The following is a 25,181-nucleotide window of genomic DNA, read 5'->3' as shown; positions in this document are numbered from 1 at the left end:
CCCATCGAGGAGAGTCTCGCGACGATCGACTTTTCGGCCAAAGAAACATCAAACCACAATGCTCGGCCGCCAGGTCACCAACACGCTGCTGCGTGGCCCCACGCGTCGTCTCGCCCTCCGCCCGGCTACATTCCAAGATCTCGCCTCACGTGCGACCGTCTTCTCGTCATTACGCTCCTATGCCACTCCCGGACGACCGAGAACAGCAGTCGGCGAGCCATCGCGGCCCGTGAAGCGCGCGGTCAAACGCGACGCCAGATCAGCTGATGGCGGTGAAGCCAAGAAACGGGTGCAGGCCCGCAAGGCCTCCGCAAAAGCGAAGAAGAAGGCTGCACCTAAGAAGCCGGTCAAGAAGGTGTTGACGCCGGAGCAGCAAGCGAAGAAGGAAGCCAAGGCCGCCAGCACGAAGATCAAGGAGCTGAAGAAGACCGCGTTGAAGCCGCCCACCACCGGCCAGCGGGTCACGGCGTACAATGTCTTCATCGGGGAGCATACGAGAGGGCGAAAGGTCGGCGCCGGGCAATCTGCGCCAGAGGCATTGAAGGAAGCGAATGGCGAGTGGAAGACCTTGTCGCCCGCGGATATTGAAGTAAGACGAGCCATTCCCCCCTTATCTCCATACCCACAAGACTAACCATGGCTTTGCAGCATTACAATCATCTCGCCCAACAACAGAAGCAAACACAACAAGCCGAGTACAAACGCTGGGTGGAGTCGCACCCCCCGGACGTGATTCAAGCCGCCAATCGCGCGCGAAACTATCTCAAACGCACCCAACCCGCCGCAAAGGGCACCAAGACCCGCTATCCCCTCATCCACGACGAGCGCGCCGTCAAGCAGCCGTTGAGGGCGTACATTCAATTCTCCATCAATCGAAACGCCAGCGGCGACTTCCGGAATATCACAGTGGCCGAGCGGGCGAAGCTGATATCGCAGGAATGGAAGACGCTGAATGAGAGTGAGAAGCAGGTGAGCAATTCAATTTCCCTTGTTCGGTGAAAATCTAGGCATTCGTTGTGCTGACGTTTCTTCTTGCTTTTACAGAAGTACAAAGATCTCGAGTCCCAAGACCGCAGCCGATACTCAACCGAGTACAAGGATGTCTTCGGACATGTCCCGCCGGCCCAACAGGCCGCAGCGGCCGCGGCGTAAATTCACGAGACGTAGTAGGGGTTGTATCAGTGCAGGTGTTCAAAGTGTACATCTCTTTTGTAGAGAGAGCTTGGAACGCGCAATGAGCAGGATGGAGCTTGGGCGTGGTGTGCATGGGTGTAGACTCTGCTGGCGGTGGCTCACGACTCGTGTATGCTGTAGTCGACCTTTTTATATATCAACTGTCATCCACATCTTGACCTCCTCTCAATTAGATCACATTCTGTGTGGAGCCGGTGGAACGATGCACGGCCGGCCTGAGCGAGACAAGGTGTTTTCTCCAAGAAGCTCCATTAACAAACACTCGCATCGCACGCTGCTCCCCAGACGTGCGAAGGACAGGGTATCTGGAAAAAGATCTGCGGGCCGTAGATTATCCAACACCGACAAGGACGACCGGGGTGCCGCATCAGACACCCGCAGCAGCCTCAGCCGCCTTCAAACTCCCCACGACCGTTAAGAAGATGATGGGTGAGATGGCATACGTAGCCTGCACGATATGATTAGCCCAGCCATCAGTCAACGTCTTCTCCCATGAACGACTCACCGTCAAGAACTTTGCAATCGTAAACTTCTGCTCCTCCTCCGCCCCGCTCACGTCCGCCAGCGCTGTGAGTATCAGGGCTGAAGGTCCGGTAGGCATCATCATCATTGTAAACCACAAGATGGGATCGTCGCCCAGCAACGCCGTCTTCTTGGCCAGCAGGTAGATGATTGGGATACTGACGGCAGGCCAGATGAAGAAGCGAAAGACGGTGATGAGAGCAAACGTCCACGGGGGGAGAGTACCGCCTTGCTCGCCGTTCTTCATCCGCACGAGGGACTGCGAGAGTTTAACCCCCGTAAGCACCACCTGCAGCGCGGCGAACAGGCCGCCAACATTCTTCAGCGCGGACGTGAGCCAGGCGTTGAAGTACCCTCCGTCCTCCTGCGAGTTGAAGAACAGGCGGTGCAGCGCGGGCACGAGGCCGATGGTCGCGCCGAGGACGGCGCCGATGACGGGCGGGTTGACGAATTGGTACAGGAAGTCGAGCGTCGTTTGCGCCCAGGGCGGCAGGCGGTGCAGGAGGTGCACGCCCTTTTTGTACACCGAGTACTGCGCTCTGGTGCCGCCGCTGACCACGCGGCTCGGGAGGAGGGACGTCTCTTCGTTCTCCTCCTCCGCTTCGCGCGCTTCGGCGTCGATCTGCTCGTCGATGTCGTCGGCTTTGCAGTTGTCGTAGGGCCCGTCTTCGTCGAAGCCGTTGAGCATCCTGGGGCCGATGGCGAAGGTGAGGGAGTTGCTGACCATGGAGTTGACGAGGAAGTAGGAGTTTGCGCGGGACGTCGCGCCGCCGACCTTGTCGAGTCCGTCGAGCAGGTTGGTGGTCGCGAGCGAGCTGACGAGCAGGAGCGGCAGGCTGGTGGTATTGTTAAACGTCATGGCCAGCGTCGCCCAACTCGGGAGCTTGAAAACGCGCGTCGTGACGCTGGCGAAGGCGAGGGAGACGAGTGTAGTTGTGATGCCCCAGATGAGGATGGCGAGATAGCGGAAGCCCTGCTGCTGGTTACTCGCGTGCTCCTTTACCCAAACCGGCCATCCCGACGTACCGTCTCCAAATGCAACTCCGACCCGACGTTTACGATCAAGAGAGCGGGCAGGAACAGCTTCACACACATCCTGGAGACGTCTTTTGACGACTCCTCCGAGATCAGGCTGAACTGTCTCGCCAGCATGCCGGAGAAGATGGTCAGCAGCACGGCGACAGACGCCTGCAACGCCCCCAGGAAGGGGACGAGAAGGCTATCGACATCGAGACCCATTGTGTTGCTGTGTTGGTTGTTGGTGGCTATAAATGCGACTCTGGTCTGCGCGACAACAACAACACAGAGTGCTGCCAACCAGCTGGCCGCCCGAAACCCTCTCTCCGCATCCCTTCGGCCACTGTCGCTTATCCTCTCCCCCTGTCCCTGCCGATCGCACGATGGGTGAAGGTTAGGTAGGTTTAGGCTTTAGCCTGCCAACCTGCAGCTTCATTGCCGGGCGTGGGGTGACGGGAGCTTGTCATCAAAAAGGTTGCAACCTTAACGATACTAAGCGTTGCGCGGGGTAATTCAATGGCAGCATTCTTCGAGGTCTCCAAACAAGAGACGGGAAGAAGTGACGGAGTAGAGTCTCGATATTCGCACAGCAACGATCTCTGAGATCGACGTTGTCTCTACGGCATCTGCATCCCCGAATTGATCGCCTCCCTCACTTGACTCGTGTTCGGCCTGTTCTCAGCGTATCGTTCGTACGAGTCCAAGTATAACTCATCGGTACTCGTCGTACGCTGGACAGGTCCCGCTGCCTCCACCGCCTTCACCCATTTCTCCCATCTGCTTCCCGGCTCTGGGTCTGGCCAACCGCGGTAGGGCTTCAGTACTTTGCCCAGGCGCACAATCCACGGGGCGAGCTGCACATCCACGAACGTCAGCTCGTCACCGAGGAAGAAGGGACCTTGAGGATCCGCGGCATCAACCAGCTTGGCAATCTGTTCGCGTAGTTGACCTGCGAACTTGACCTGATCCTCGGAGTCCTGGGCTTGCAGGTAGCGGTAAAATGCGGGGATGATGTGGCGGTTGATATGGTCAGACCAGAGGCGGCTCTCAGCTCGCAGCTTGGGATCTTGGGGAAGCAGAGGTTTGCCTTTGTCCAGATCTTCGAGATACTCCATCAACACCGTCGACTCATAGCTGCCCCACTCGCCATGACGGAGAGCCGGCACAAGGCCGCGGGGATTAATATCTGTGAGCTCTTTGGGCTTCCTGTACACGTCGACTTCTCGATAGGCATATGGCAGTCCCTTGTGCTCCAGTGAGATCCAGACTCGGTGGACGAAGGGACAAAAGCAGCTGCCGTACAATGTGAGCTCGTTGTCGGCCGAGTGCGCGTTGGCGGTCTTGAGAGCCTCGCCGGTGGGCTGTTTGTGATAAGTCTTCTTGTTCGCATCGCCTCCTTGGTTGGGATCCAATTCTTTGTTGCTTCCGTTTGTCGTGCCGTTTGTCGACATCTTGGACGTGCGAAGTTGAGTGACAGCTTGGACTCGGGTCGCTAGAGTAGAACGGCAGACTTCACTTCGTGTGCGAATATTCGATGCTCGTCCTTGAACAACTCTGTTTGGACAGAAGGACCTGCGGGCGAATATTGACATGAGATGTTGCCGGTTTATGTATTGTCAAAGACAACATTCAGTGACCGGGCATGATGCAATTCATAAGCAACTGCCCCGCGATCTCCCGACTACACGCCTCTCGGATACTTCTTGGGGAACATGAAGGGCGTATGCCACGCTTGGTCATCGCGACATTCCATGACTGGAACCACCAGCATTACCTAGCTCATGTCATGGTCCGAAACCTATCTATCGAACGTCCGAAGAACGAGAATGCCGAAATTCGCAGTTTCTGCGATTCTCGGGAATTCCGCCTTGCACTTCCTCGAAATTAACTACTTTAGAAGCACTTTTGCGACTCCCGCTAGCGCCCGCGACCGCCAACCAATGAGGACAGACCACACCCAGTTCGGCTGAGTTCCCACTTCTGGACGACGACGACCGCACGCGAAATTCCCGACAATTTCAAACTCCCCAAGATCAGAGCCAGAGTCTGCGCAACCCCCCGATCCACGCCATCCCCGACTTCCACGGCTTCCCCTAAAATCCCCAGGCCAGCCAGACGACCTCAACGCTGCCCAGCATGGCTGACTCCGCGGCAAACGCCTCGCCCATCCGCGAAGTGCAGATCGAAGCGCTCGTGGTGATGCGCATCATCAAGCACAGCACTTCCGCCTTCCCCACGCCCGCCACGGGCTGCTTGGTCGGAATGGACATCCCTTCGTCTGCCGGCACGCAACTCCAAGTCACAAACTGCTTTCCCTTCCCCGCATCCGTCCCCGAGCAATCCCAGCAGGACCAATACTACCAAGCCGATGCCGCCGCGCTCGCCGCCGCCGCACCGCGCGCAAAGAGCAACGTGGGGTATCAGAATGAGATGATCAAGTTGATGCGCGAGGTCAACGTCGACGCTCAGAGTGTCGGATGGTACACGAGCACGAGCATGGGCAACTTTGTCAACTTGAACTTTGTGGAGAACCAGGCTTTCCTTCAAAAGCAGGCGGATGAGCGGACGTCGGTCGCGCTGGTGTTTGATGTCAGTCGGAGTGCTTCCGGCAGCTTGAGCCTGAAGGCGTACAGGCTAAGCGAGAGCTTCATGACGAGCTACAAAGAGGCAAAGTTCTCAACCGAAAGGTATGCCGGTCTCCAAACTCATGTTGCAGAGCACAGACTAACACGACGCTTTCCAGCTTACAAAAATCCGGACTTCGCTACCAAGACATCCTCATCGAGATCCCCATCCAGATCCACAACTCTCACCTCCTCACCTCCTTCCTCCACTCCCTTCCCACCCCGCCCCCGGAGAAAGCCACCCTCGACTTCCCCTCTTCGCTCGCCGATCTCTCTCACGACCCATACACCACTTCAAATCCCCTCGCACCAAACCTCGACGCCCTCGACCTAAGCATCGACCCTTTCCTCGAAAAGACCACCGACCTCCTCCTCGACAGCATCGAAGCCCACCAAATCGAGCAGAACAACGCGCAGTACTACCAGCGCTCGCTGGCTCGCGAGCAAGCCAAAATCACAGCATGGCAGACGAAGCGGAAGCAAGAGAACCAACTGCGGCAGCAACAAAAGCAGCCGCTCCTCGACGAGACCGAGTGGACGAAGCTGTTCAAACTGCCGCAGGAACCGAGCCGGCTGGAGAGTTTGCTGGTGGGAAGGCAGGTGGAGCAGTACTCGCGACAGGTCGATGCCTTTGCCGCCACTGTGTCCGGGAAGATGTTTGGGGTGCGTGGCGGATTGGTCCCGGGTGGTAATGCGGACTGATTGCTCCCGCGATTTTTCGACAGTCGAATGACGAACGTCCCTGAGGCTGGCTAGTCACGATGCATAGCGACGGCGAAATGGGGCGGGGCTAGAAACGGACTGGAGTACCAGTGGACTGTGGAAACGCATGTACGCGGCGGACGAGCGCTTCTACACAGGTCTATAGCGCGTCCGAAGCTCCCCAGTGGTTCTGCCAATGTGTCCTCGATCTTCGTCCTTTCTCTTCTACACTCCTCGTTTCAGCGCTTCCCTTGGAAGCTCACTCTCACTTTCACATGTCACCTTCACTTGACATCCTCCCTGAATTGCCACGCCCGTCATTCGCGTGAGCTTCACTTGCAAGCCAGTCCTTCATTCTCACACCTCGCTCTCCTCGCTCTTGACATGGCACACGCCTGCTCCATGATCACCAGCACTCAAGATGGCAGACCAACGTCCAAAACGAGACACTCCCAACGCAGATGACATTGCGAACAAAAGCATCGAAGAACCCGAACTGAACGAGGAGGAACTCGGTGAGCTGAGGCCCTCCTGCCGGTGATCCTCTTATACTAATATTATGGAAGATTCATACATCATCTCCACGCCCAAGCGAAAGGACGAAAAGCTAGAACCGCTCACGCCAAAACGAGGGAACGGAGGAACAGACCTAAGCACTCACAATCACAATCAAGACACCCAAATCGACGACAAAGCACCACCTACACCGTACTCCGCCACCAGCAAACAAGAAAGAAAGCTCACCAACCGCATCAACAAACGAACCCCCACTCGCTGCTCCTCCCGATCACCAGAACGTCTAGGTGCATTCGGCATGCACGCCCGCCGTCTCCGCAAGGGGCTTGCCTCCCCTTTGAAATCGAAAGCGTGGGCGCAGGAGGTGAGCGAGAAGTGGGAGTATCAGGCTGAGGACTTTGAGGCTTGGAGGGATTGTGAGTTGGATTGGTGAGAGGGAGTGAGGGATGATGTGATGAAGAGTATGAGAGGATCAAGGGAAGAGATGTAACAAGGTGGTTGAACGTGTTCTCATCACAATATTCCTCGAGGCTAGAAAATTATGCCAGCCTGCGTTCAGTTGACTTCCTGTTGAAACAGCTCTCCGGTCCGAGAGTGCTTTTACTACACCCCATTGTCAAGAAAGCTCCGATCGTAGAGAGGATTTGAAAAGCAAACAAGCCGCCAGCGCCGTCGCTAAGCCAAGCAGAAGCCACATTGCCCACTGAGGGCTGAAATGTATAAGGTACTGCCGTGAGTGATATCATCGTAGACTCCCCTGCATATCGTAGTACTGGCTCCGGACATCCTGGTGATGTTGGCGGGGAGGGTGAGCGTGAGCAGCGCCGGCATGCACAAACCCAACACCTCCCGGAACATTGCCCGCGTCCCACGGAGCCATCGCGGCCGAGTGGAAATTGCGCAGCTGCTCGATCTGATGGGGGGAGAGGGGCGAGTCTTCGCCGCATGCGCAGCCTAGCGCAGATGTGCCGGCTGATGATATGCCCGTGTCGTGGTCGGTCTGTCCGAGACACTCGGGCAGGTCGCAGAAGCCTTCGAGGCTGCATTCCTCGGGGGAGTCGCAGGGCGTGGCGGGGCCGACTGGTGCCGGGCACTGCTCGTCGCAGCAGTAGTAGCTGGGATCGAAGGCGTCGCGGAGTGGCGAGCCGGCCGAGGAGGTGGTGGACACGGAGCAATAGGCTGCGGGGAGGGGGTTGAAGAAGTTTGGCGCGGAGGGCTGCTTGGGAGCAGCGGGCGGAGCCATCATGCCTGAGGAAAGGGCAAATTGTTGGAGACTGGGCACGTGCATGACGGGTGTGGCCGGCTCGGCGGATGGGGTGGCAATGGATGGAGAGCTTCTCGTGCTGATGGTGTTGGTGTTGGTGGTGGTAGTGCTTCGTCTGCTACGCTGCTTCTTGGCGCTATTGTCGCGGAAATGGGTCTGCTTGTGCTTGGACAGATTGGAGCTGTCGGCAAAGGCCTTGCCGCAAATCTCGCAGCTGTGGATCTTCTTTTCGTCGTGCACGGCGGTGATGTGGGTGGTGAGGGCGGACTTGACGGCAAAGGCCTTGCCGCATTGCTCGCACTTGTACTTGCGCGACTTGGTGTGGGTGGTCTCGTGGTTCTTCAGCTGCTCTTTCGTGACGAAGCCCTTGTCGCAATCGGGGAAAGGGCAGGGAAAGGGCTTGTAGCCGGTATGGCTGTGCACGTGTCTCATAAGCTTGGGCTTGTTGCCGAAATTCATAGGCCCGATGGTTTGGGTGGAGGTGTCATGTTTGGAGCAGTCGTGCCATAGACAGCGATACGTGCCGTCCTTTCCCGCGTGGTCGTTCTTGATGTGGTTGTCCAGGGCCTCGGCAGACTCGAAGCAGAGGTAGCAAGGCTGGTCGTGGATGATCCAAGAACAGCAAAAGTGGCCGGCTAATTGGGCCGAGGCGCCGGCGAGTCGTCCGGAAGGGTGGTGGTGGTGCGGAATGTTGGTTTTGGTAACAGGTGTGCAGTCGTCGCACGGCGGAAATGGCGGAAAGGCAGCAGCGAAATCATCCTCGCCCATGGTGGAGTAGGAGGAATCAAAGCCGGAGTCCAGCATCATGCCGCCGTCGTCGTGCTGGACGAAATAAGGGAGGCCTTGGTGTTGCGGGGGAGGGGCATGGCGGAGGTCGCTCTCCGGGATGGGAACACCCGGGATAGAGAAGTCCATGGCTTTGGAGACGGTTGAATGGGGGAATGGGCAAAAAGAATGGTGAGCGAGCAGTGACTTCTCGCACTGCTGGAGGGCCGAGGATCAGGAAGTGCTTCCGAGCTCCAGATTGACTGATGAAGGGCCGGCCGTCAGGCTGCAGGGCATCTTGTGCCCCAATTGCCGGGCAGAGGAGGGAGCGGACGAGGTGAGGTCTGCACTTCCAGGCACCGCAGAAGAATGTCGAAGGGAACCAGACCGCGGCTCGGAGACGGGGAATTTCATCAATGTGGCCGGGAGAGCAGGACAGGGCAATGCCGGCGAAAAGCACGGCATGGCGAGGTGCGGGCGGGAGGAGGAGGAGTGAGTGAGCGAATGCGCGGGTTTGGCAACCTTGATGTCCAGCGCCCAGCTGCACGTGAGTTTGGGAGTGGAGGAAGCGTACCGCGCTTGTCTTTGCCGGCCCTCACTCCACTCAAACAGGGAAGGTGCGTCCAAGGTCGCTTATCTTGCTAACTGTATTCAAAGAGCCGTTGCTGTGCGTCGAATGAAGAAGACAAGGCAAGGTGACTCCTAGCATGGCGTCGATGAACATATGCTTGTGACACCTTGAACACCTTGACGTCCTCGCCCGTCGCTCATGCCCTGCAGGTCTCCGAGTCCCGACCCAACTGACGAAATCTGCGTCGGGCCGAGCCCCTTCCCGTCGGACCAGTCCAGAACCTTCGTCTCTGCGCTAACTGCTTCGGGGGCAGTTGGTGCCTGAGGCCATACATCTACCCAATCATCCGACTTCAGCCCTGCAATTAATTTGTGTTGTACCCACTGCCTTCCTGCATGTCGATGGGCGGAGAGCATCATTGGGTCCATTCGGTGGTCACCGCACGACACCAACAACAAAATGTTCCTCTTGAACAAGGACGAAAAGTCGCCCCCGAAATGCTACTTCACCTCTTCGTCCCTCGCAGCATATATCGATCATGCTCAGATCCCACGCAAGAAGAAACCCTTCTCTACAATCCTCGCCCATACCTTCACTCATACTGTAAGCCTATGCTGCCTCGGCACCACCGGATGAATTCTAACCAGACCCACCAGCTTGACATCGCGCTTCCCAACCCAAGCGCCGAAACTCTGCAAAAGGTCTTGAGCAATGCCAAAGACGGGACTCTTCACTTCGCCAAAGTTTACCTCAAGCTTGAAGACATCCTCACCGGTGACTTCTTCAATGCCTACATCAAGACCGGTGAGTCCATCTTATCGTCTCCGATCAATTCGAATCTAGGCTAAGCTCAACAGGGAACATCTTAATGCTCTCTGAAGGTAGACCAGGCGTGGACCCTGTCTTCTCACTATCCGATGGCATCCTGCGCCTGGAAATTGACAGACCAACGTTTGAGCGTGTGGGGTTGGAAGGCAAGCCGATCCCAAGTGCCGGAAGGAAGCACATCAAAGTCAGATATGGTGAGTCGGGGATGGCGGCCTTTGCTCAATCAAGCGTGTAATTGTCCTGACCACTATTCGCCAACAGCGGTCGAGCTCAATCTTAGACTCCCGTCTATGGTCCGCGGCAAGCCTGGATTCGAAAGAGTCCTCTGGGCCGCACGGAACGTCTTGAATCACAGCCTCGCCTGGGTTTTCTGCAACCTGCGCGAACCAAACGATAGCGCTGGACCTATCGCGCAGCACCAGCCGGTATGGAAGACTTCTCAACCACAAGTGGAGACTCTACGCAACGTTTTGATACCACCCTTCCCCGACCACGTGTCTGAAAATGACCACGAAACGGCCGAGGAGTTGCTGGAATGGCTGAGTCTGGTCAACATCCTCTCCCCTCGGGTGCAGAAGGGCGACAATGTCGATCCCGCTATCAGTCGATACGAAGTACCCACCACCAGCAACGAATCAGCAGAAGGAAGCACTCGGGATCTTGTGCGACTTCGATGGCGGGGTTTCATGCCATCTGCATTCATCGAAAAGCTTCTACTGGCAACGCTAAAATCCGTCGGAGAGGACTGGTATGCAATTGCCGCTCGCAGCTTCGATGGTCAGGCGTACACGATCCTGCAAAACGGCAGCCACACGATGACCTGGGAATATCAAGGATGAGGGTCGTCCGACGTGGTAATAGCTACATGCTATCACATTACTGCATCGGTACGACGCTCGCAAGCACATTCTGCAGCGGTGTGAGAACTTCGTCAGCCCCGGACCACCTGTCGCCAGCCGTGCTGACGGCCTTGACCAACAGCGGATACAAATACCGCAAATGAGCTCGGTCTCGACTCATCACCATACCGCTCGCATCGGCTCCTCCCAACACCTCCTCACCACAGCGAAGTTCCTTGATGGCGGTAAAGCAGAAAAGCAGCTCCTCCAATTCCGACAACGGCTGCGGTCTGCGTCCGCGTAGCGGCTGGTCGGCAATGTAAGCTCGAAGCGGAATCGCCAGACGCAGGATGAGAAACGGCGCCGCTGCTTTGGCGAGGAGCTTGCTTTCGCTTTGCTGGCCGCTTAGCTTCAGCAGTTCTGAGAGGCATTCGTACGCCATCCTCTCCCGCTGAACATATGGGACGCGGCGTACGCGACCGCGGCGAATCCTCTGGACGTGTTGTAGTGGTGGTGTCTTGGTATCTGGAATCTCTCCGGGCTCTGGTTCGTGGATGATGGAAGCGTCGAAGAGTGCTTGGCAGTAGGTGGATCGTAATCGATCGGGAACCTCTGCCCCGCCGAGATGGGGCGTAAGTACCGCTCGTAGAGAATTGAAACTCTCAATGTCCGTGGTCTCGTCCTCGTAGATTCGGGTAGAATCACCGATGCGCTCGAGTCCATTCGCAGCGACCATGCCGGTCGCAATCCCAATAAACTCAGTCAAGATTGGAATCATAACCGCCTGATCTAAACCCTGTGCTCCAACCTGCTGCAACACAGGTCCAGCAAGTGCGAGCGCGAGATTCGAAGCCTTGCGCCAAATCGATACCCCCTTGTACTCCAGTGTGAATAAGTACTTCAGCCCAACCATGCGATTGACATTCTCCAGCACGCTGACGACCACGCCGCTGTCGTAGAGCTCCTCGTCTGCCACGCTAGACAGCACCAAGCCTTCAAGCCACTCCATCGCCGCGCTCGCCACGGCGACGAAACTCGCGCCGTTGCTGTGCGGTGCCTCCTCTGCCGCATCATGGTGCAGCGTCGTTAGCTTCGCGGCGACGACGATGAGGGTCGACGGATGGTCTGAGCGAACTGCTTTCAAGAGGTCAAAGGCTTTCCCTTGCACTGTGGTTAATTTGTTCGTGTCGACTGCGTATTGCGAGGTTGAGGCCGAGGCGCGGATGGCGTGGTAGAGATTCTCCACCAGTGTGCGCGTCTGCGACGTGCTCATGCTCTCTTGCGTGAGGCGGTATAGCTCCGTGCCGGAGTCTACGTAGGCTGATAAGCTGTCTTGATTGGACTCGGAGTCCTTCACTTCGATTGTGGCGGGGTTGCGCTTGAGCCAAAGGGCGAGGGTGCGGTACATGACTCCCGTCCAGACTTTCGAGCCTGTGGTGATCTGCGAAAGTATCGAGCTTAGAGCTCGAAAGACTGCGGCGTTGATGGAGTGTATTTGCAGATCAAAGTACGATTCCAGTCGACTCAGAAAAGCCTCCCACAAGCTGGGGAGCTGGGCAACTTGCTCGATGTGATGGAGGTTCTGCGCGACAATGACAGAAGTGCCGCCGATAATGGCGCTCGAGATGCTTTCGTCGTGGAAGCCGATGCGATTTTGCGTCTCGTCGTTTTCGTCATCCGAGTGATAGAGCATAACATCGTCAAAAGAGATTTTGAAAACGACGCTGCGCAGAGTCAAGTCCCAAGCATCGGGCGGCAATTGATCGCCATTGTTGTGGAAGATGCTGCAGACCGTCTGGAACGCAGCCTTTCGAACCTCCTTGTGACCAGTCTTGATGATGTTTCGCAATCGAACGAGGAGTAGGTACCACTGCGCGGCCGGAGAGTCGCGAGATGCGGAGTGGACCTCTTCCTCAAATTCATCTGCTTCTTTGAGTAGGCGAGTGGTTTCGCTGATTGCATCGCGCGAGACATTGCTCAGCAGGTAATCCGACACATGCCAAGCGATCGTGATAGTCGACAGGGAGATGTTCAGATCATCAGTCTGCTTCGCGAACCGGAACAGCAGTTCAATCAGAGAAGGCATAACCCGAGTGGGTAATGCAGACAAGAAGTCTGAGCAGATGAGCTGCGTGGCAGCAAAAGCGGTCCGTCCGAGTTGCACGGAGTCGAACTCATCGGACACATTGATCCAGTCAATGTGTGTTTCTTCGTCATCTGGTCGCATTGGTGGGGCTCCGTTGCGTTCGAAGACGCTGCTGATGATGCCAATCATTCGGTTCCAGCCTGCCACGAGTGACTCTCCACACCGCTGCAATATCGCCTGCAGAGCTTCCAAAACGTAGCTTTGAACGTCGATATCGTTGCTTGTCAGTTCGCCGTCGTCCTCATACATGCTATCGACTAGCCGGAGAAGGGTGGCTAGCGTCCTCCTTTGAATAACAGTCCTCGTCTGCACTTCGTCTTCCATGACTTCGGCAACAACTTCGGCAGCAAGCTTGCATAACGCTCCTGTGGCGGCCCGACGAGCCTCAACTGGGTTGCTGTTGCTCGAGGCCAGAATCACAAACTCATCCACAAGCAGATTCCAGCCAGTCTCGACCGGATCGCCCAAAGCAAATCGCGATATATTTAGCTCCGCCAAACCGCCGAGCTTAGGGATCACAAACTTGTAGTCCCGCATTTGGATGTCTTTCATGATGCTCAGTCCAGTCAGTCCCGAGAAAGATCGAAGCGGCATGGTCGGGGTTGGTGGTGGTGATGAAACTTGCACTTGCCGGTTGGGCGAGGCCGGCGAGGCATCTGATTGTCTAACGTGTAGCAGGCGGCAAAATGTTTGTAAGACGCTCAAGAACGGTCCATTGGGGTAGTCGGCTGTGCTCTCGAGCAGCCGTGAGGCGGCCCCCTCTACCGCAGTGACCTCACTGCTGAAGGCTTGAGCATAGCTCTGGGTATCTGGCCCTTGCTTTGATGCTACCGATCCTTGTCGAATGAGCTGCTGAGGGGTGGTTGTACTAAGGACCAAGTCGGCTTGTCGCAGAGCGTCCACAACGACGGCGAATGCACCATCGAGAGTGGGACCCAATGCAATCGCAAGGTTGAGTAGTGCTCTCAAGCAAAGGAGATTTCTAGTGGTGAGCGTTGGTCTCGCGGATTCCAAAGACCGCCTCCTGTCACGTTCGATTGGCGAAGCGGTACTCGAAAAGCTGTCCATGCTCAGCAAGCTCTTGGGGTTTGAGAACACGCTAGGGCTCTCGAGAGTAGGCGACTTCAGAGGCTCTGGCTGAGTAGCGTTGACTACGTGCGGGGGCACTGCAGCCTTTCCGAGGGTGGTCATGAGGGCGTCCCTTGCCGTCACCAACCGCAGAAGACCAGCTACTTGCGCGAAGCGTTGGTAGGCCTTGATAAGATTGCGATAATACTGGTCGTCCAGGGCTGCATTCAGGAACGTCGAGGAAGTGGCCAAAACTGCAGGCCAACAAGAGTCCACAAGAGCGTGAACAGATTGCACACGAGCGGGAACTTCGTTTGACCCTTGTTCGAGGGGGTTCCGTGGGACTGTGCGGCTTTGGTATGATTCGGTTCGATGCCTTCGGGCTGCCTCGCCATTGCTGCTGGCCTTTCCATTGATTGCCGAGGACTTGAACTTCTCGTTGTGCACGGTCAGCGGCAGTACAACCTTGGCGAGGTTATCTGACAAACTGCCCATACAATCCAAAACAAGGGCATAGACATAGGTCTCGGGAACCGAAGGGGCTTCGAGTTTGTCAAGTTGTTCTAGACAAGAAGTGCGAGGGATGCTCCAGCGGGAGCTGATCCCGGGGACATTCGCCTCCGCCACCGTGTACGTAGAGCCCATGAGACCCGCCATTCCGGCGGTGATCTCGGGTGGAATATGATCTGCCGAGTCTCGAGACGCGGTTGAGCCTACCGGGATGGACGACTGCTGTCCCAGGCCGATCGCTGAAGGCTTCTCGGATGACATTCGGACGAAAGCCGACATGATGTCTTGAACAATGCGCTTACTGCCAGCTGTCTTGTCGTAGATCGAATAGGTATCGATGACCAAATTGCCATCTGCGAAGAACTTTCTGAACACCTCCATGGCCATGGCTCGCTTCCATAGAGGTACAGCATCCGGATCTAAGGTATCGATAAGTAGACTGATGGCGGGTAGGCAATCGTCGGGGTATCGTGTAATGTAGCGACCGAGCACCAGATCCAGTATTCGGAACGACCGCAATGTGAGGGGAAAGCTCAGTCTCTCCGACAGACCACGAGTGGCAAGAGGTAGCACGTGCGATCTCACTGTACTACTCAATTCGGTATGTGAGGCGAACAGCTGGGGATTGCCGTTGATGCAAATCCAGAGGAGCTCCAAGATAGCTTCTTGTGACAACGAAGTGAACTGAACAAAGGTGGACTTTTTCTCATCCGCAGCCAGGGCAAGATCGCGGAACACTCGGAAAGCATCGTGAGCAGCCGGCCGGAGCATCAGACTCTCATCGTCGACCTTGACTTCAGCCAACGCCGCAACCTCGGTAGCATGTCGGTCCTCGTTCACCACTTTCTCAAAGATGCTACTGACCAACTGCTGCAAAGTGGCAGCCGCGACACCGCTCACAGTGGGAACTCTGGCGGCTTGCAGCGAGGAGCAGACTTCCAGCGCGCCACTCAAGAGATCACCTTTGAGGTCTTCGGCGTAGTTTTGAAGAAGCGAAGGTAGCGCCTGGAGAATTTTGAGTTGCACATCCAGTCCAAGAGACGTACAAGAGTTGAAAGCCTCGAGTGCGTCTTTGAGGCGCGCCTTTGATAGCCCTCGCGTGACCACGAGCCGTTGAAGGCATGTTACCCCGCTGCCGGCGAGCTTAGGGTTGTGAGTTGCACAGGCAAGTAGGAAAGGGTCGATGAACGCTGGTCGGCGGCTCAGATCTGCATTCAGTTGGTTCGTGTGCGTCGCCTCTAGTCAACGTCAAAGGAGAGTCTACACACCTGCTGCGAGCTGTTGCTCCGATGTCGAGGGGAGGGATTTCAGGTCCTGCAATGCCTTCTCGGCCGCGTGCCGAAGCTCGCCATTCTTTCGTTTGGCCTCCGAGACGAGATGCGTGAGTTCGTTGGTGAGGAGAGTCGAAGTCATCCTGTCCACTCGGCCTGTCTGCGACCGGACGTTCCACGTAGACTCTCACTCATGATGTGGATCTGGATCTATGCTTCATGGCCGTGTGCTCGTTACGTGTCAATCGTTAGTCGTGAGTCAGTAGCACTGCATCGAACCGTGTGTCTTTCATTGGTTTCGAGAGTAAGGAAGTGGTGAGTGAGGTGGTATGCAAGGTCGTGACTTGGCGTGTAGTGCTGGCGCCGTTGGCCTGAGGCATTCATGCCGCATCCCCCCCCGGACTTTATTATGCACCTCAACATCACTGCTGCGCGCGTGGTAGTGAGATGACGACTTAGCCCCCTTGTTGCTCCCCTCGAATACACTTTCAACACTTCGACCTCTAGACGTCTGCGAAGAAAGGGTCCGGCATGCAGGATATTGCATGTAGAGTACACCGAAACCGTATTGTCTATGTCAGATCCAGGCGACCACCAACAGCAGCCTATCGCACACGATGAAGCGAATACTACGAGCCAGTCTTTAGCCGGGGAGGAGCCCGGTCGCGAGCATGGCGTCGCTGAACCTAAACAAGACGCTTCTCGAGAAGTGACAGACATGAGTGGGCAAGAAAGCGATCGGGAAGATGAGCACTCGGGCTCAAGAGCACAGGAGATTGAGAGGGAGGCGAGCGAGCACCTCGCACGCAGGGCTGCAGGACTGGGAATAAAAACGGACGAGATGTCATCGAATAGCTCTGGGAAGGCAGATGGTGGAAAGACGGAACTCCCAGCGTCACCACCACCGCCTCCTGTGCCCACAAAGGATGCGTCTGAGCCCAAACAATCGGCGCAAACCGAGGAATACGACGAGAAACACCCCGTGCAGAGTGAAGAGACTCCGATGGACGTTCCAGAAGCTCCGCAGGGAGCCACAGAGGGGATGGGCCTGGAAATACAGAACATCATGGACCAGTTTCAAGAGGGAAATGCGCCAGGCGAAGAAGAGATCATGTCTCCACTGCTCGAGAAGCAACAACCCATCTTCGTCTTGCCACCACGAACGTCAAGTCTCGAGAATCGCGATCAGCATTCGTTAAGCCCACAAACGACCGGAGGTAGCATGCAGAGTCCATCTTTTGCATCTCCAGCATCGGGCAAGCCGCCATCCGTCTCGGGCGCAAGTCTCAGCAAAGTCAAGTCAGAGGACAGCGAGTCCATTATGAGTGCTAAAGCCGGCTCAATCTTCCAACCCCCTCCACCATCGCCAGACCCTGAGCCCACCCTACCTTTCGACTTTCACCGCTTCCTGGAACAACTCAGACATCGAACGGCCGACCCGGTGGCACGCTTCCTGCGCTCATTCCTCAACGAGTTTGGAAAGAAGCAATGGATGGTGCACGAGCAGGTCAAGCTCATCTCTGACTTTCTGCAGTTCATCGCGAAGCGAATGGCGCAGTGCGAAGTCTGGCGCACCGTCTCGAATGCCGAGTTCGACCATGCGCGAGAAGGCATGGAGAAGCTGGTGATGAACAGGCTGTATTCGCAGACATTTTCTCCCGCCATACCAGCAGCGTCTGGAAGTTCGCCGCGCAAGTCGGGAAAGACAGGAAGGTTACAGGCGGATGCTGCGACGCCACACGGTTCTGGACGGCGAGGTCAACATCAAGAGGATGTGGAACGAGACGAGGTGATTGCGCAGAAACTGCGGATCTACGGCTGGATACAGGAAGAGCACCTCGACATCAAGCCCATCACTGAAAAAGGCCGCAAATTCCTAACCCTTGCCCAGCAAGAGCTGCTCAAGCTCAACACATATCGAGCGCCGAGGGACAAAGTCATCTGCGTGCTCAACTGCTGCAAAGTGATTTTTGGCTTTTTGAAGAACTCACGAGGCGATCAGTCAGCAGACGCTTTTGTGCCTCTGCTCATCTACACCGTGCTACGAGCGAGTCCGGAGCATTTGGCGAGCAATGTGCAGTACATCTGGCGCTTTCGGAATCAAGACAAACTAGGTGGCGAGGCTGGGTACTACTTGTCTTCCCTAATGGGAGTGGTATCATTCATTGAGAACCTGGACCGGACCAATCTCACCATCACGGACGAAGAGTTCGAGAGGAATGTCGAGGAGGCTGTGAGTGCGATAGCGCAAGAGAACAAGGCCGAAGAGTACGAGGAGAAGACGCATACCGCCGCCGCGGCGCCGGCGGCTCCTCTGCAGCGCCTCAATGAGAAGAGCGCGCCGAGCCGGCCTGAGGTGACGCAGAGGAACAGCCTGGACGGCGAACGATCGAGTCCGAGAAGAAGTCATAGTCGGGAAAAGAGCCAGCTTAGCGCGGCGGAGAGCAGCGATGACTTCGACGATGCTGTGACGGGCTTGCTCCGGACGATTCAGAAGCCGCTGAGTAGCATCGGGCGGATCTTCTCCGACGACACAACAACGACTCAGCAAGGCAGCTCCTTGCGAGCAACGAGTACGTCGCGAAAACCGAGTCCGGCGCCACCTGACGGACGGAGGACTGCGAGTCCGAATGGGGCTTTTGCAGCAGGTCAGTCTCCGCCCGGACAGAACGCAACAGCAGAAGCGGTGGCAAAGCAAGCGAGCGTGGAGACGGCGCAGGCTCAAAGGGTGCGGGTCAGGGAGAACCGAGTGGTTGCGGAGTACGTTGACTTTCTTCCGCTGGGGCTGTGATTGGATTTTGCTGACGGAGTATGGAATAGGACGCTGCAGAGCATGTTTCCCAATCTCGACAAAGAGGTGATTGATGATGTGGTGCGGGCGCAGGAGGGCAACGTTGGGCGGGCTGTGGATGCATGTTTGGCTTTGAGCGGGTGAGATCATGAATTATAGAGCTGTAATAGATTGCTCTGTCCATATGAAGACCATAAGATCACGCGAAAAATGTATTGCGGTCAAAGGGTTGCAGTCTGTATTCAATGCTTGCGCTCTGGTTGTTTTCCGTGGCGCCACCAGCTTGTTTTAACCCGCTTTAGTCAGACGGGGCGGGTAACCTTAACAAGGTGGGGACATCACCAGGCATCCGTGACGCTACCTGACCACATTTCAGACGGTCTTTCGACTGCAACGGTTCCTTCGTAACCCATCGACACATAGATATACCTACGCAATCAGACTCCCGCGACCGAACACTTCAATCCCTGGTGCTTCCCCGGTCCGCACACCTCGACTGCCCATCCATCACCCCCCCGTTCTCAACACCCCCGAACGCACCTTCCCGCTGTCGCGCCCGATGCAAACGTCACCACCCGCACGCTGAACCGTGGGTCATATAAGAAGCCGCCGTGCTCAAGATGGGCGTGAACGAAACGAGAAAGAGACTGCTGCGGCAGCTGAACACCCGCTACATCTGGGGCAAATATGTAGGTCTTCGCAAGACCCTCATCCACCATGTGCCCGTGCGAGCCACATACTCATATACATGCAGCCGCTTCTCCACGCAATCATCTTCGCCGTTGAACTCACCATGATCACCGTCTTGGTGCGCAAGTTCAATGCTTACTACCTGAACCGGCCGGTGCTTACTACCATGATCACCAACGCCGTAAGGCCCCCCGGCAGTCCCTTCCGCTTCAGCGAGCTGACACATGCGAACCTACTAGGTACTCGGTGGAATAGCAGACACAGTAGCCCAAACACTCACAGCGCTCCGCCAGCGCCAGCGACAGATCGCCCTCAACTCCGAAACCGACGACCGAGACGACTACTCCGTGGAGATTGAGATTGACGACTTCGACCCCAAGAAGGTGCCGTGGCCGGAGAACAACTTCATGCTGCCTCCGTCCAAACGAGGGCCGCCGCCATTCGACTTCGAGCGCTTGATACGATTCATGGGGTACGGGTTCTTGTGGACTCCGGCGCAGCATAGGTGGTATGGATTTCTCGATCACACTTTCTCCGGCCGCGGCGGCTCGGCGACGGCGAGCACATTGAAGAGAGTGGCCCTGGATCAATTTCTGTTTGCGCCGGTCGGTATGTGCTTGGTTATCACTACTCCATGTCTGCGTCGAGTCCAACGCTGACACCTCACATGCAGGTCTGGCAGCCTTCTTCAGCTTCATCACGATCGCAGAAGGCGGCGGCAAACGCGCGCTCGCACAGAAGTTCCAGGAAGTCTACATTCCAGCGCTCAAGGCGAATTACATTGTTTGGCCGGCGGTGCAGCTGTTCAATTTCGGGGTGGTGCCTATTCAATTACAGATTGTGAGCCTACAAATCCCTTTCAGTTCCGGCATGGTTCTTCGCTAATATTAAGAACAGCCATTTGTGAGCACGATAGGTATCGCCTGGACGGCTTATTTGTCCCTAAGCAACTCGGCGGACGAACCGCTCGCGACGCCTTCGCATTCACCGATCGAACCAATGACACCGTGACTGACGGACCCTTAGCTTTGCTGGTACTTGTATCGACGCTATCTGCGAGGCGTTATAGCGGGATGGTGTCGATCAATGGGATTTTGCGAGGCGTTGGGGTTGTTTCAGGGGTGGCCATATTTTGTTTACATGATGAAGGGTTCTATGTTCACGAGCATTGTCACCATACACGATTCAGTTCACGGTTCATCCTTCGTGTAATCGTATTTGCTGTCTTCTGCTTGGTGGCCAGCTCTCGGGCTGCCATGCACACTAGCAACTCAACCCCTCCAACTGACCCCACGCACGTCACTCAGCAAACCTTTTTCCAACCCATTGTTTATTTCAACCCACCTCGAGCAACCCAGCTCACAACCACTTCCTTTGCTCCCCTCTTCACCGTCACTAAATCGATCCACCTTTCAAACCTGCAACCATGTCTCTCTCCAACAAGCTCTCAATCGAGGACGTCGACCTCAAAGGCAAGCGCGTGCTGATCCGAGTATGTCCGATCCTCTCCCAACCAGAGCTTGCAACAAGCACGAACGACAATCTGACACGATCTTCTCACTGCTAGGTCGACTTCAACGTGCCGCAGGACAAATCGGGCAAAATCACCAACAACCAGCGCATCGTCGGCGCTGTGCCCACCATCAAATATGCCATTGACCACGGCGCCAAAGCCGTCATCCTGATGTCCCATCTCGGCCGCCCAGAAGGCCAGAAAGTGGAGAAATACAGCCTCAAGCCCGTCGTGCCGGAGCTGGAGAAGCAGCTGGGCGTCAAGGTGACGTTCGCGAATGACTGCGTCGGCCCGGAGACGGAGAAGATTGTGAATGACACCAAGGACGGCGGGGTGGTGCTGCTGGAGAATCTGCGCTTCCATATTGAGGAGGAGGGCAGCAGCAAGGACAAGGATGGGAACAAGACCAAGGCCGACAAGGCGGATGTGGAAAAGTTCCGGAAGGGCCTGACGGCGCTGGGCGATGTGTACATCAACGATGCTTTTGGCACCGCGCACCGCGCGCATAGCAGTATGGTGGGCATCGACCTTCCGCAGAAGGCGGCGGGCTTCTTGGTGAAGAAGGAGCTGGATTATTTTGCTTCGGCGCTCGAGGATCCCAAGCGCCCCTTCCTCGCTATCCTGGGGGGTGCGAAGGTGTCGGACAAGATCCAGCTGATTGACAATATGCTGGACAAGGTCAACTCGCTCATCATCTGCGGCGGCATGGCGTTCACGTTCAAGAAGGTGCTGGACAACATGCAGATTGGCAACTCGCTGTTCGACGAGAAGGGGAGCCAGAAGGTCAAGGAGCTGGTGGAGAAGGCGAAGAAGAACAAGGTGGAGATTACGCTGCCCGTCGACTTCATCACGGCGGACAAGTTCGACGCCAATGCCAACACGGGCTACGCGGACGAGGGAGAGGGCATTGAGGATGGGTGGATGGGGCTCGACTGCGGCGACAAGAGCATCGAGTTGTTCAAAAAGGCCATCAACGATGCCAAGACGATCCTGTGGAATGGGCCGCCGGGCGTGTTTGAGATGGACAAGTTTGCAAAGGGCACCAAAGCGACCATGGATGCGGCCGTGCAGGCGGCGCAGAATGGCAAGATTGTCATCATTGGTGGTGGAGACACCGCGACCGTTGCCGCGCAGTATGGCGTGGAGGACAAGTTGAGCCATGTATCTACCGGCGGCGGAGCGAGTCTGGAGTTGCTCGAGGGCAAGGATCTACCGGGCGTGAGCGCGCTGTCGAGTAAGTGAGGAGACACGTTTCAAGCATGACAGCGCGGAGGAGGCCGCGCTGATAGTTGATGAAGGCTGCAGCGCGAGACTGTAGATGTATATCGATTCGCCCTTGCCCATTTCGAATGTTCACGGGGTCGTAGTTCTCGTGTCCGTCACTTGTTGGCTCACGTCGATCGAGCTGCGCCGTACGCCCTCTTATGCACGTTCTCCATGCCATCTAAACATCTCCGTCCGTTCTCTTGACGTGCGTTCACCGACTCCGCCCCGCCTCCATCTTCTTCAGCTCCTCCCTGCGCAGAAAGAAGTCAGCATGTGTCCAACCATCACTCAAGGCACTCTCTCAACTGCATGATACGCACTTCAACTGCACCGAGAAATCATCAGACGTATCATCGTCGTCCCAGCTCTCCTCCCAGAGATGCGTATTTGTGCCTTGTGCGCCCACTTCCTCTTCTTTCGCCCAATCTGCTCTCATACAGTCAGTTTTCCAACCCCACAACAGTGCGCATGCGCGCTTGCAGCGTGCTGGGTAGGCTCAAGCGAACCTTCTACTGTGAAGTCCTCAAACTCATCATCCTCTTCGAGCTGCGCGGCGGGTTTCTGGTTCTGGAGGGGTTTGGAGGCGTCTTTGGAGTCGGAGACGAGGGCTTGGTTGCTGGTGGCGGTGTTGCCGCCGGTGTTGGACATTTTGACGAGGAGGGAGGGATGTGCGATGGTTCGTGTCGAGTGGTGAGTGAAGGTGGTTGTGAAGGCGGGTGATGCTGCGTATACTTGAGGAGCGATTTAGAGTTTCGAGATCACTAAGAGCTGACTAACGAAAAGCTGCGATTTGGACGACAGGCCGAGTTTCGAGAGATTTTGGGCACTTCAGATACCGTCCAACATGCGCGTGAGTTGTTGATATTATGTGCGGCATCTTTTGCTCGCTCGGCTCCACGCTCCATGTGCCACCGGATACAATCATTGCAACTCGTCTGCAAAGCCGCGGGCCTGACAGCACTGGAACAATCACATCAATATGCACCTGCAATTCGACTGGCGAGAGTGAGGAAGCGCCATCGACGGCCTTTGTGACCTTGCATTCAACGGTGCTCAGTCTACGCGGCTCGAAGACGACGACTCAACCATATCAAGACCCCTCTGGCAAGTACACGCTTTGCTGGAACGGAGAAGCATGGAGCATTACCGGCAAGCGTCCGATTGGCAACGACACTGAAGCGGTGTGCAAAATTCTTGTCGATGGCTTGGAGAGGCTCTCAGTGGAAGATGCCAGCGCTACATGTACGGCGAGCGCACAGGCTCGGTGCATCGCTCTCGCTCTTTCACAAATTGCCGGCCCCTACGCCTTCGTGTTCTTTGATCAGCTGCGCTCGAGACTCTTCTTTGGCCGGGATTTCTTAGGTCGTCGATCGCTACTGACCAAGATCACTCCCGACGGAGACTTGCTGATCAGCAGTGTCTCCGATGGCAATGCTCGTGCCGGCTGGACAGAGGTCGAAGCTGATGGCGTCTACTACGTGGACCTAAGCCCGGCGAGATCTGCCTCTCCCGGGTCGACAGCTAGTCCGCAAAGGTGGTCCATTGGATTTGCTCCTTACCACTTTCGCGATACCCAAGGCTCCAGTGACCGCGAGACTCTCAGCGTACGTAGTCGAGTCCATTCGTCACGAGCAGTCGATGCTCACGCGCGGTAGGTGATTCCTCGTCTTTCCTTGAACAAGAGCACAGCCACCGTCGCGACAGTATTGGATGAGTCTTCATCAGCAGTCGCCGAGCTTCATCAGCTCCTGTACAATTCCGTGGCATTGCGAGTGCTCGATATTCCAGAGCCACCCGTTTCGTCTTCAGAGAACCATCCGGCCAAGCTCGTAATCCTTTTCTCAGGCGGCCTGGACTGCACAGTCCTCGCTCGCTTATCTCACGATCTGGTTCCGCTCACCGAACCCATTGACCTCCTGAACGTAGCCTTCGAGAATCCCAGAATTCACAAGAGGGACGCAAATGATGGGGCAATCGACGAGTCATTTTACGAATTATGTCCCGATCGCATCACCGGCCGGCAGTCTTACGCCGAGCTCCAGCGCATTTGCCCGACTCGTACATGGCGCTTCGTAGCGATCAACGTGGCGTATGCCGAAAACCTACAGCACCGCGAGATAATCACATCACTCATGCACCCGCACAATACCGAGATGGACCTCAGCATTGCCAGTGCCCTCTACTTCGCCGCCAGAGGTCAAGGCGTTCTCAACCAAACTCCAGACATCAGCTCACCCTGTACAACGACCGCACGAGTTTTGCTATCCGGGCTAGGCGCAGACGAGCTATTCGCAGGCTACACCCGCCACGCCACAGCTTTCAAACGCGCCAGCCTCGCAGGTCTCCTCGTCGAACTCGAACTCGACGTCTCGCGACTCGGCAAGCGGAATCTAGGCCGAGACGATCGAGTGATGAGCCATTGGGGCAAGGAAGTGCGCTTTCCATTCCTCGATGAGAAACTACTCACCTGGGCACTGGATGCACCCGTCACGGAGAAATGCGGTTTTGGCGAGATTGTGCCTCGGACTGCTGAGCTTGGGAGCGCTGCTGAGCTCGAGCCGGGGAAGAAAGTGCTGAGGTGTCTGGCGTGGAAGTTGGGTATGGAGCAGGTGGCGCGAGAGAAGAAGAGGGCTGTGAGTTTTCTGCCTCCTCTCTGAGTTTTGCAAAATTACTGCGGCTGACCATGTACGCCCCGTGATAGATCCAATTCGGCGCCCGCACTGCAAAGATGGAAACCGGCAAGACGAAAGGCACGCACGTCCTCACCTGATCAACGACCATTCACTCTACAACAGGGTAAGTTATTCCCCCATCTCCTTGCTCTGTGCAGGAAGCCCTCCCCGATGATGATGGAACGAAGTCTTCGGACTTCGCTCCACAGATACTTAAGAGATGGCCTACCCCAAACTTCCTTCGACCTAGCCTGGCTCGGTGTTTTGCACGGACTATGGTTGGGCGTCGGAGGGGGCCATTCATGGTTACGATAAAGGCAAGACTGAGATTTTGGGGGAGAAAGCAGACGTGGAATGAATGTGGTATTCAATGGGGTGGCATTGTGCTGATCATCAAGTGAAAGGCGGTGAT

At 56.3% G+C, this 25,181-nt stretch overlaps 13 protein-coding genes across 13 annotated transcripts; 8 read left to right on the top strand and 5 right to left on the bottom strand.

Moving 5' to 3' along the window:
- Positions 1-58: 58 nt before the first annotated feature.
- BDY17DRAFT_323215 (uncharacterized protein) lies at positions 59-1,152 on the top strand (the record flags this gene model as incomplete). The annotated part of the gene is made up of 3 exons (XM_033736973.1): positions 59-589; positions 649-969; positions 1,045-1,152. 3 exons carry the CDS (start codon positions 59-61, stop codon positions 1,150-1,152), a joined length of 960 nt encoding a protein of 319 aa, XP_033590922.1.
- A 409-nt stretch (positions 1,153-1,561) lies between these two features.
- Positions 1,562-2,955, bottom strand: BDY17DRAFT_316270 (auxin efflux carrier; the record flags this gene model as incomplete). The annotated part of the gene is made up of 3 exons (XM_033735998.1): positions 1,562-1,642; positions 1,700-2,689; positions 2,743-2,955. 3 exons carry the CDS (start codon positions 2,953-2,955, stop codon positions 1,562-1,564), a joined length of 1,284 nt encoding a protein of 427 aa, XP_033590921.1.
- A 395-nt stretch (positions 2,956-3,350) lies between these two features.
- On the bottom strand, positions 3,351-4,184 carry BDY17DRAFT_309614 (glutathione S-transferase; the record flags this gene model as incomplete). The annotated part of the gene is made up of 1 exon (XM_033735351.1): positions 3,351-4,184. The coding sequence occupies one exon, from the start codon at positions 4,182-4,184 to the stop codon at positions 3,351-3,353; it is 834 nt and encodes a 277-aa protein (XP_033590920.1).
- Positions 4,185-4,869: 685 nt separating this feature from the next.
- BDY17DRAFT_249327 (eukaryotic translation initiation factor 3 subunit 3) lies at positions 4,870-6,059 on the top strand (the record flags this gene model as incomplete). Its single annotated transcript, XM_033730967.1, has 2 exons — positions 4,870-5,420; positions 5,477-6,059. 2 exons carry the CDS (start codon positions 4,870-4,872, stop codon positions 6,057-6,059), a joined length of 1,134 nt encoding a protein of 377 aa, XP_033590919.1.
- A 421-nt stretch (positions 6,060-6,480) lies between these two features.
- BDY17DRAFT_323211 (uncharacterized protein) lies at positions 6,481-7,008 on the top strand (the record flags this gene model as incomplete). Its single annotated transcript, XM_033736972.1, has 2 exons — positions 6,481-6,574; positions 6,626-7,008. The coding sequence occupies 2 exons, from the start codon at positions 6,481-6,483 to the stop codon at positions 7,006-7,008; spliced, it is 477 nt and encodes a 158-aa protein (XP_033590918.1).
- A 309-nt stretch (positions 7,009-7,317) lies between these two features.
- Positions 7,318-8,754, bottom strand: BDY17DRAFT_323210 (uncharacterized protein; the record flags this gene model as incomplete). The annotated part of the gene is made up of 1 exon (XM_033736971.1): positions 7,318-8,754. One exon carries the CDS (start codon positions 8,752-8,754, stop codon positions 7,318-7,320), a length of 1,437 nt encoding a protein of 478 aa, XP_033590917.1.
- Positions 8,755-9,472: 718 nt separating this feature from the next.
- BDY17DRAFT_126580 (ribonuclease P 40kDa subunit-domain-containing protein) lies at positions 9,473-11,237 on the top strand. The gene is made up of 4 exons (XM_033729368.1): positions 9,473-9,778; positions 9,832-9,979; positions 10,033-10,197; positions 10,265-11,237. Exons 1-4 carry the CDS (start codon positions 9,635-9,637, stop codon positions 10,840-10,842), a joined length of 1,035 nt encoding a protein of 344 aa, XP_033590916.1. The 5' UTR covers positions 9,473-9,634; the 3' UTR covers positions 10,843-11,237.
- On the bottom strand, positions 10,880-15,979 carry BDY17DRAFT_249118 (uncharacterized protein; the record flags this gene model as incomplete). Its single annotated transcript, XM_033730953.1, has 3 exons — positions 10,880-15,265; positions 15,305-15,774; positions 15,835-15,979. 3 exons carry the CDS (start codon positions 15,977-15,979, stop codon positions 10,880-10,882), a joined length of 5,001 nt encoding a protein of 1,666 aa, XP_033590915.1.
- Positions 15,980-16,280: 301 nt separating this feature from the next.
- BDY17DRAFT_295471 (uncharacterized protein) lies at positions 16,281-18,866 on the top strand. The gene is made up of 2 exons (XM_033733300.1): positions 16,281-18,597; positions 18,658-18,866. The coding sequence occupies exons 1-2, from the start codon at positions 16,412-16,414 to the stop codon at positions 18,770-18,772; spliced, it is 2,301 nt and encodes a 766-aa protein (XP_033590914.1). The 5' UTR covers positions 16,281-16,411; the 3' UTR covers positions 18,773-18,866.
- Positions 18,867-18,923: 57 nt separating this feature from the next.
- Positions 18,924-20,606, top strand: BDY17DRAFT_295469 (uncharacterized protein). Its single transcript, XM_033733299.1, has 5 exons — positions 18,924-19,317; positions 19,383-19,499; positions 19,558-19,927; positions 19,992-20,158; positions 20,216-20,606. Exons 1-5 carry the CDS (start codon positions 19,249-19,251, stop codon positions 20,327-20,329), a joined length of 837 nt encoding a protein of 278 aa, XP_033590913.1. The 5' UTR covers positions 18,924-19,248; the 3' UTR covers positions 20,330-20,606.
- Position 20,607: 1 nt separating this feature from the next.
- On the top strand, positions 20,608-22,112 carry BDY17DRAFT_264347 (phosphoglycerate kinase). The gene is made up of 2 exons (XM_033731881.1): positions 20,608-20,810; positions 20,886-22,112. Exons 1-2 carry the CDS (start codon positions 20,745-20,747, stop codon positions 22,071-22,073), a joined length of 1,254 nt encoding a protein of 417 aa, XP_033590912.1. The 5' UTR covers positions 20,608-20,744; the 3' UTR covers positions 22,074-22,112.
- BDY17DRAFT_295464 (DSS1/SEM1 family-domain-containing protein) lies at positions 22,113-22,798 on the bottom strand. The gene is made up of 3 exons (XM_033733298.1): positions 22,604-22,798; positions 22,418-22,523; positions 22,113-22,348 (listed from the first exon to the last, which is right to left on the bottom strand). The coding sequence occupies exons 1-3, from the start codon at positions 22,743-22,745 to the stop codon at positions 22,309-22,311; spliced, it is 288 nt and encodes a 95-aa protein (XP_033590911.1). The 5' UTR covers positions 22,746-22,798; the 3' UTR covers positions 22,113-22,308.
- A 165-nt stretch (positions 22,799-22,963) lies between these two features.
- On the top strand, positions 22,964-24,867 carry BDY17DRAFT_323203 (asparagine synthase-domain-containing protein; the record flags this gene model as incomplete). Its single annotated transcript, XM_033736970.1, has 3 exons — positions 22,964-23,701; positions 23,753-24,730; positions 24,799-24,867. The coding sequence occupies 3 exons, from the start codon at positions 22,964-22,966 to the stop codon at positions 24,865-24,867; spliced, it is 1,785 nt and encodes a 594-aa protein (XP_033590910.1).
- Between the last annotated feature and the right edge of the window lie 314 nt (positions 24,868-25,181).

The sequence above is a fragment of the Neohortaea acidophila genome (genome assembly GCF_010093505.1).
Source record: "Neohortaea acidophila strain CBS 113389 unplaced genomic scaffold BDY17scaffold_4, whole genome shotgun sequence".
Classification (NCBI taxonomy): Eukaryota; Fungi; Ascomycota; class Dothideomycetes; order Mycosphaerellales; family Teratosphaeriaceae; genus Neohortaea; species Neohortaea acidophila.
Note: the sequence above shows the minus strand (reverse complement) of the source record. Positions and strands in the feature narration are given on the sequence as shown.

Excerpts from the sequence above, each read along its gene's own strand:
- BDY17DRAFT_126580 (XM_033729368.1), top strand. The coding sequence starts at position 9,635 with ATGTTCCTCTTGAACAAGGACGAAAAGTCGCCCCCGAAATGCTACTTC. Across the intron at positions 9,980-10,032 it reads CAATGCCTACATCAAGACCG|GGAACATCTTAATGCTCTCT; the intron begins GTGAGTCCATCT and ends TAAGCTCAACAG. Across the intron at positions 10,198-10,264 it reads GCACATCAAAGTCAGATATG|CGGTCGAGCTCAATCTTAGA; the intron begins GTGAGTCGGGGA and ends ATTCGCCAACAG.
- BDY17DRAFT_295471 (XM_033733300.1), top strand. The coding sequence starts at position 16,412 with ATGTCAGATCCAGGCGACCACCAACAGCAGCCTATCGCACACGATGAA. Across the intron at positions 18,598-18,657 it reads GAGAACCGAGTGGTTGCGGA|GACGCTGCAGAGCATGTTTC; the intron begins GTACGTTGACTT and ends AGTATGGAATAG.
- BDY17DRAFT_295469 (XM_033733299.1), top strand. The coding sequence starts at position 19,249 with ATGGGCGTGAACGAAACGAGAAAGAGACTGCTGCGGCAGCTGAACACC. Across the intron at positions 19,318-19,382 it reads GCTACATCTGGGGCAAATAT|CCGCTTCTCCACGCAATCAT; the intron begins GTAGGTCTTCGC and ends ATATACATGCAG. Across the intron at positions 19,500-19,557 it reads CTACCATGATCACCAACGCC|GTACTCGGTGGAATAGCAGA; the intron begins GTAAGGCCCCCC and ends CGAACCTACTAG.
- BDY17DRAFT_264347 (XM_033731881.1), top strand. The coding sequence starts at position 20,745 with ATGTCTCTCTCCAACAAGCTCTCAATCGAGGACGTCGACCTCAAAGGC. Across the intron at positions 20,811-20,885 it reads GCAAGCGCGTGCTGATCCGA|GTCGACTTCAACGTGCCGCA; the intron begins GTATGTCCGATC and ends TCTCACTGCTAG.
- BDY17DRAFT_295464 (XM_033733298.1), bottom strand. The coding sequence starts at position 22,745 with ATGTCCAACACCGGCGGCAACACCGCCACCAGCAACCAAGCCCTCGTC. Across the intron at positions 22,524-22,603 it reads TGAGGACTTCACAGTAGAAG|ATTGGGCGAAAGAAGAGGAA; the intron begins GTTCGCTTGAGC and ends GTATGAGAGCAG. Across the intron at positions 22,349-22,417 it reads GATTTCTCGGTGCAGTTGAA|GGAGGAGCTGAAGAAGATGG; the intron begins GTGCGTATCATG and ends CTTTCTGCGCAG.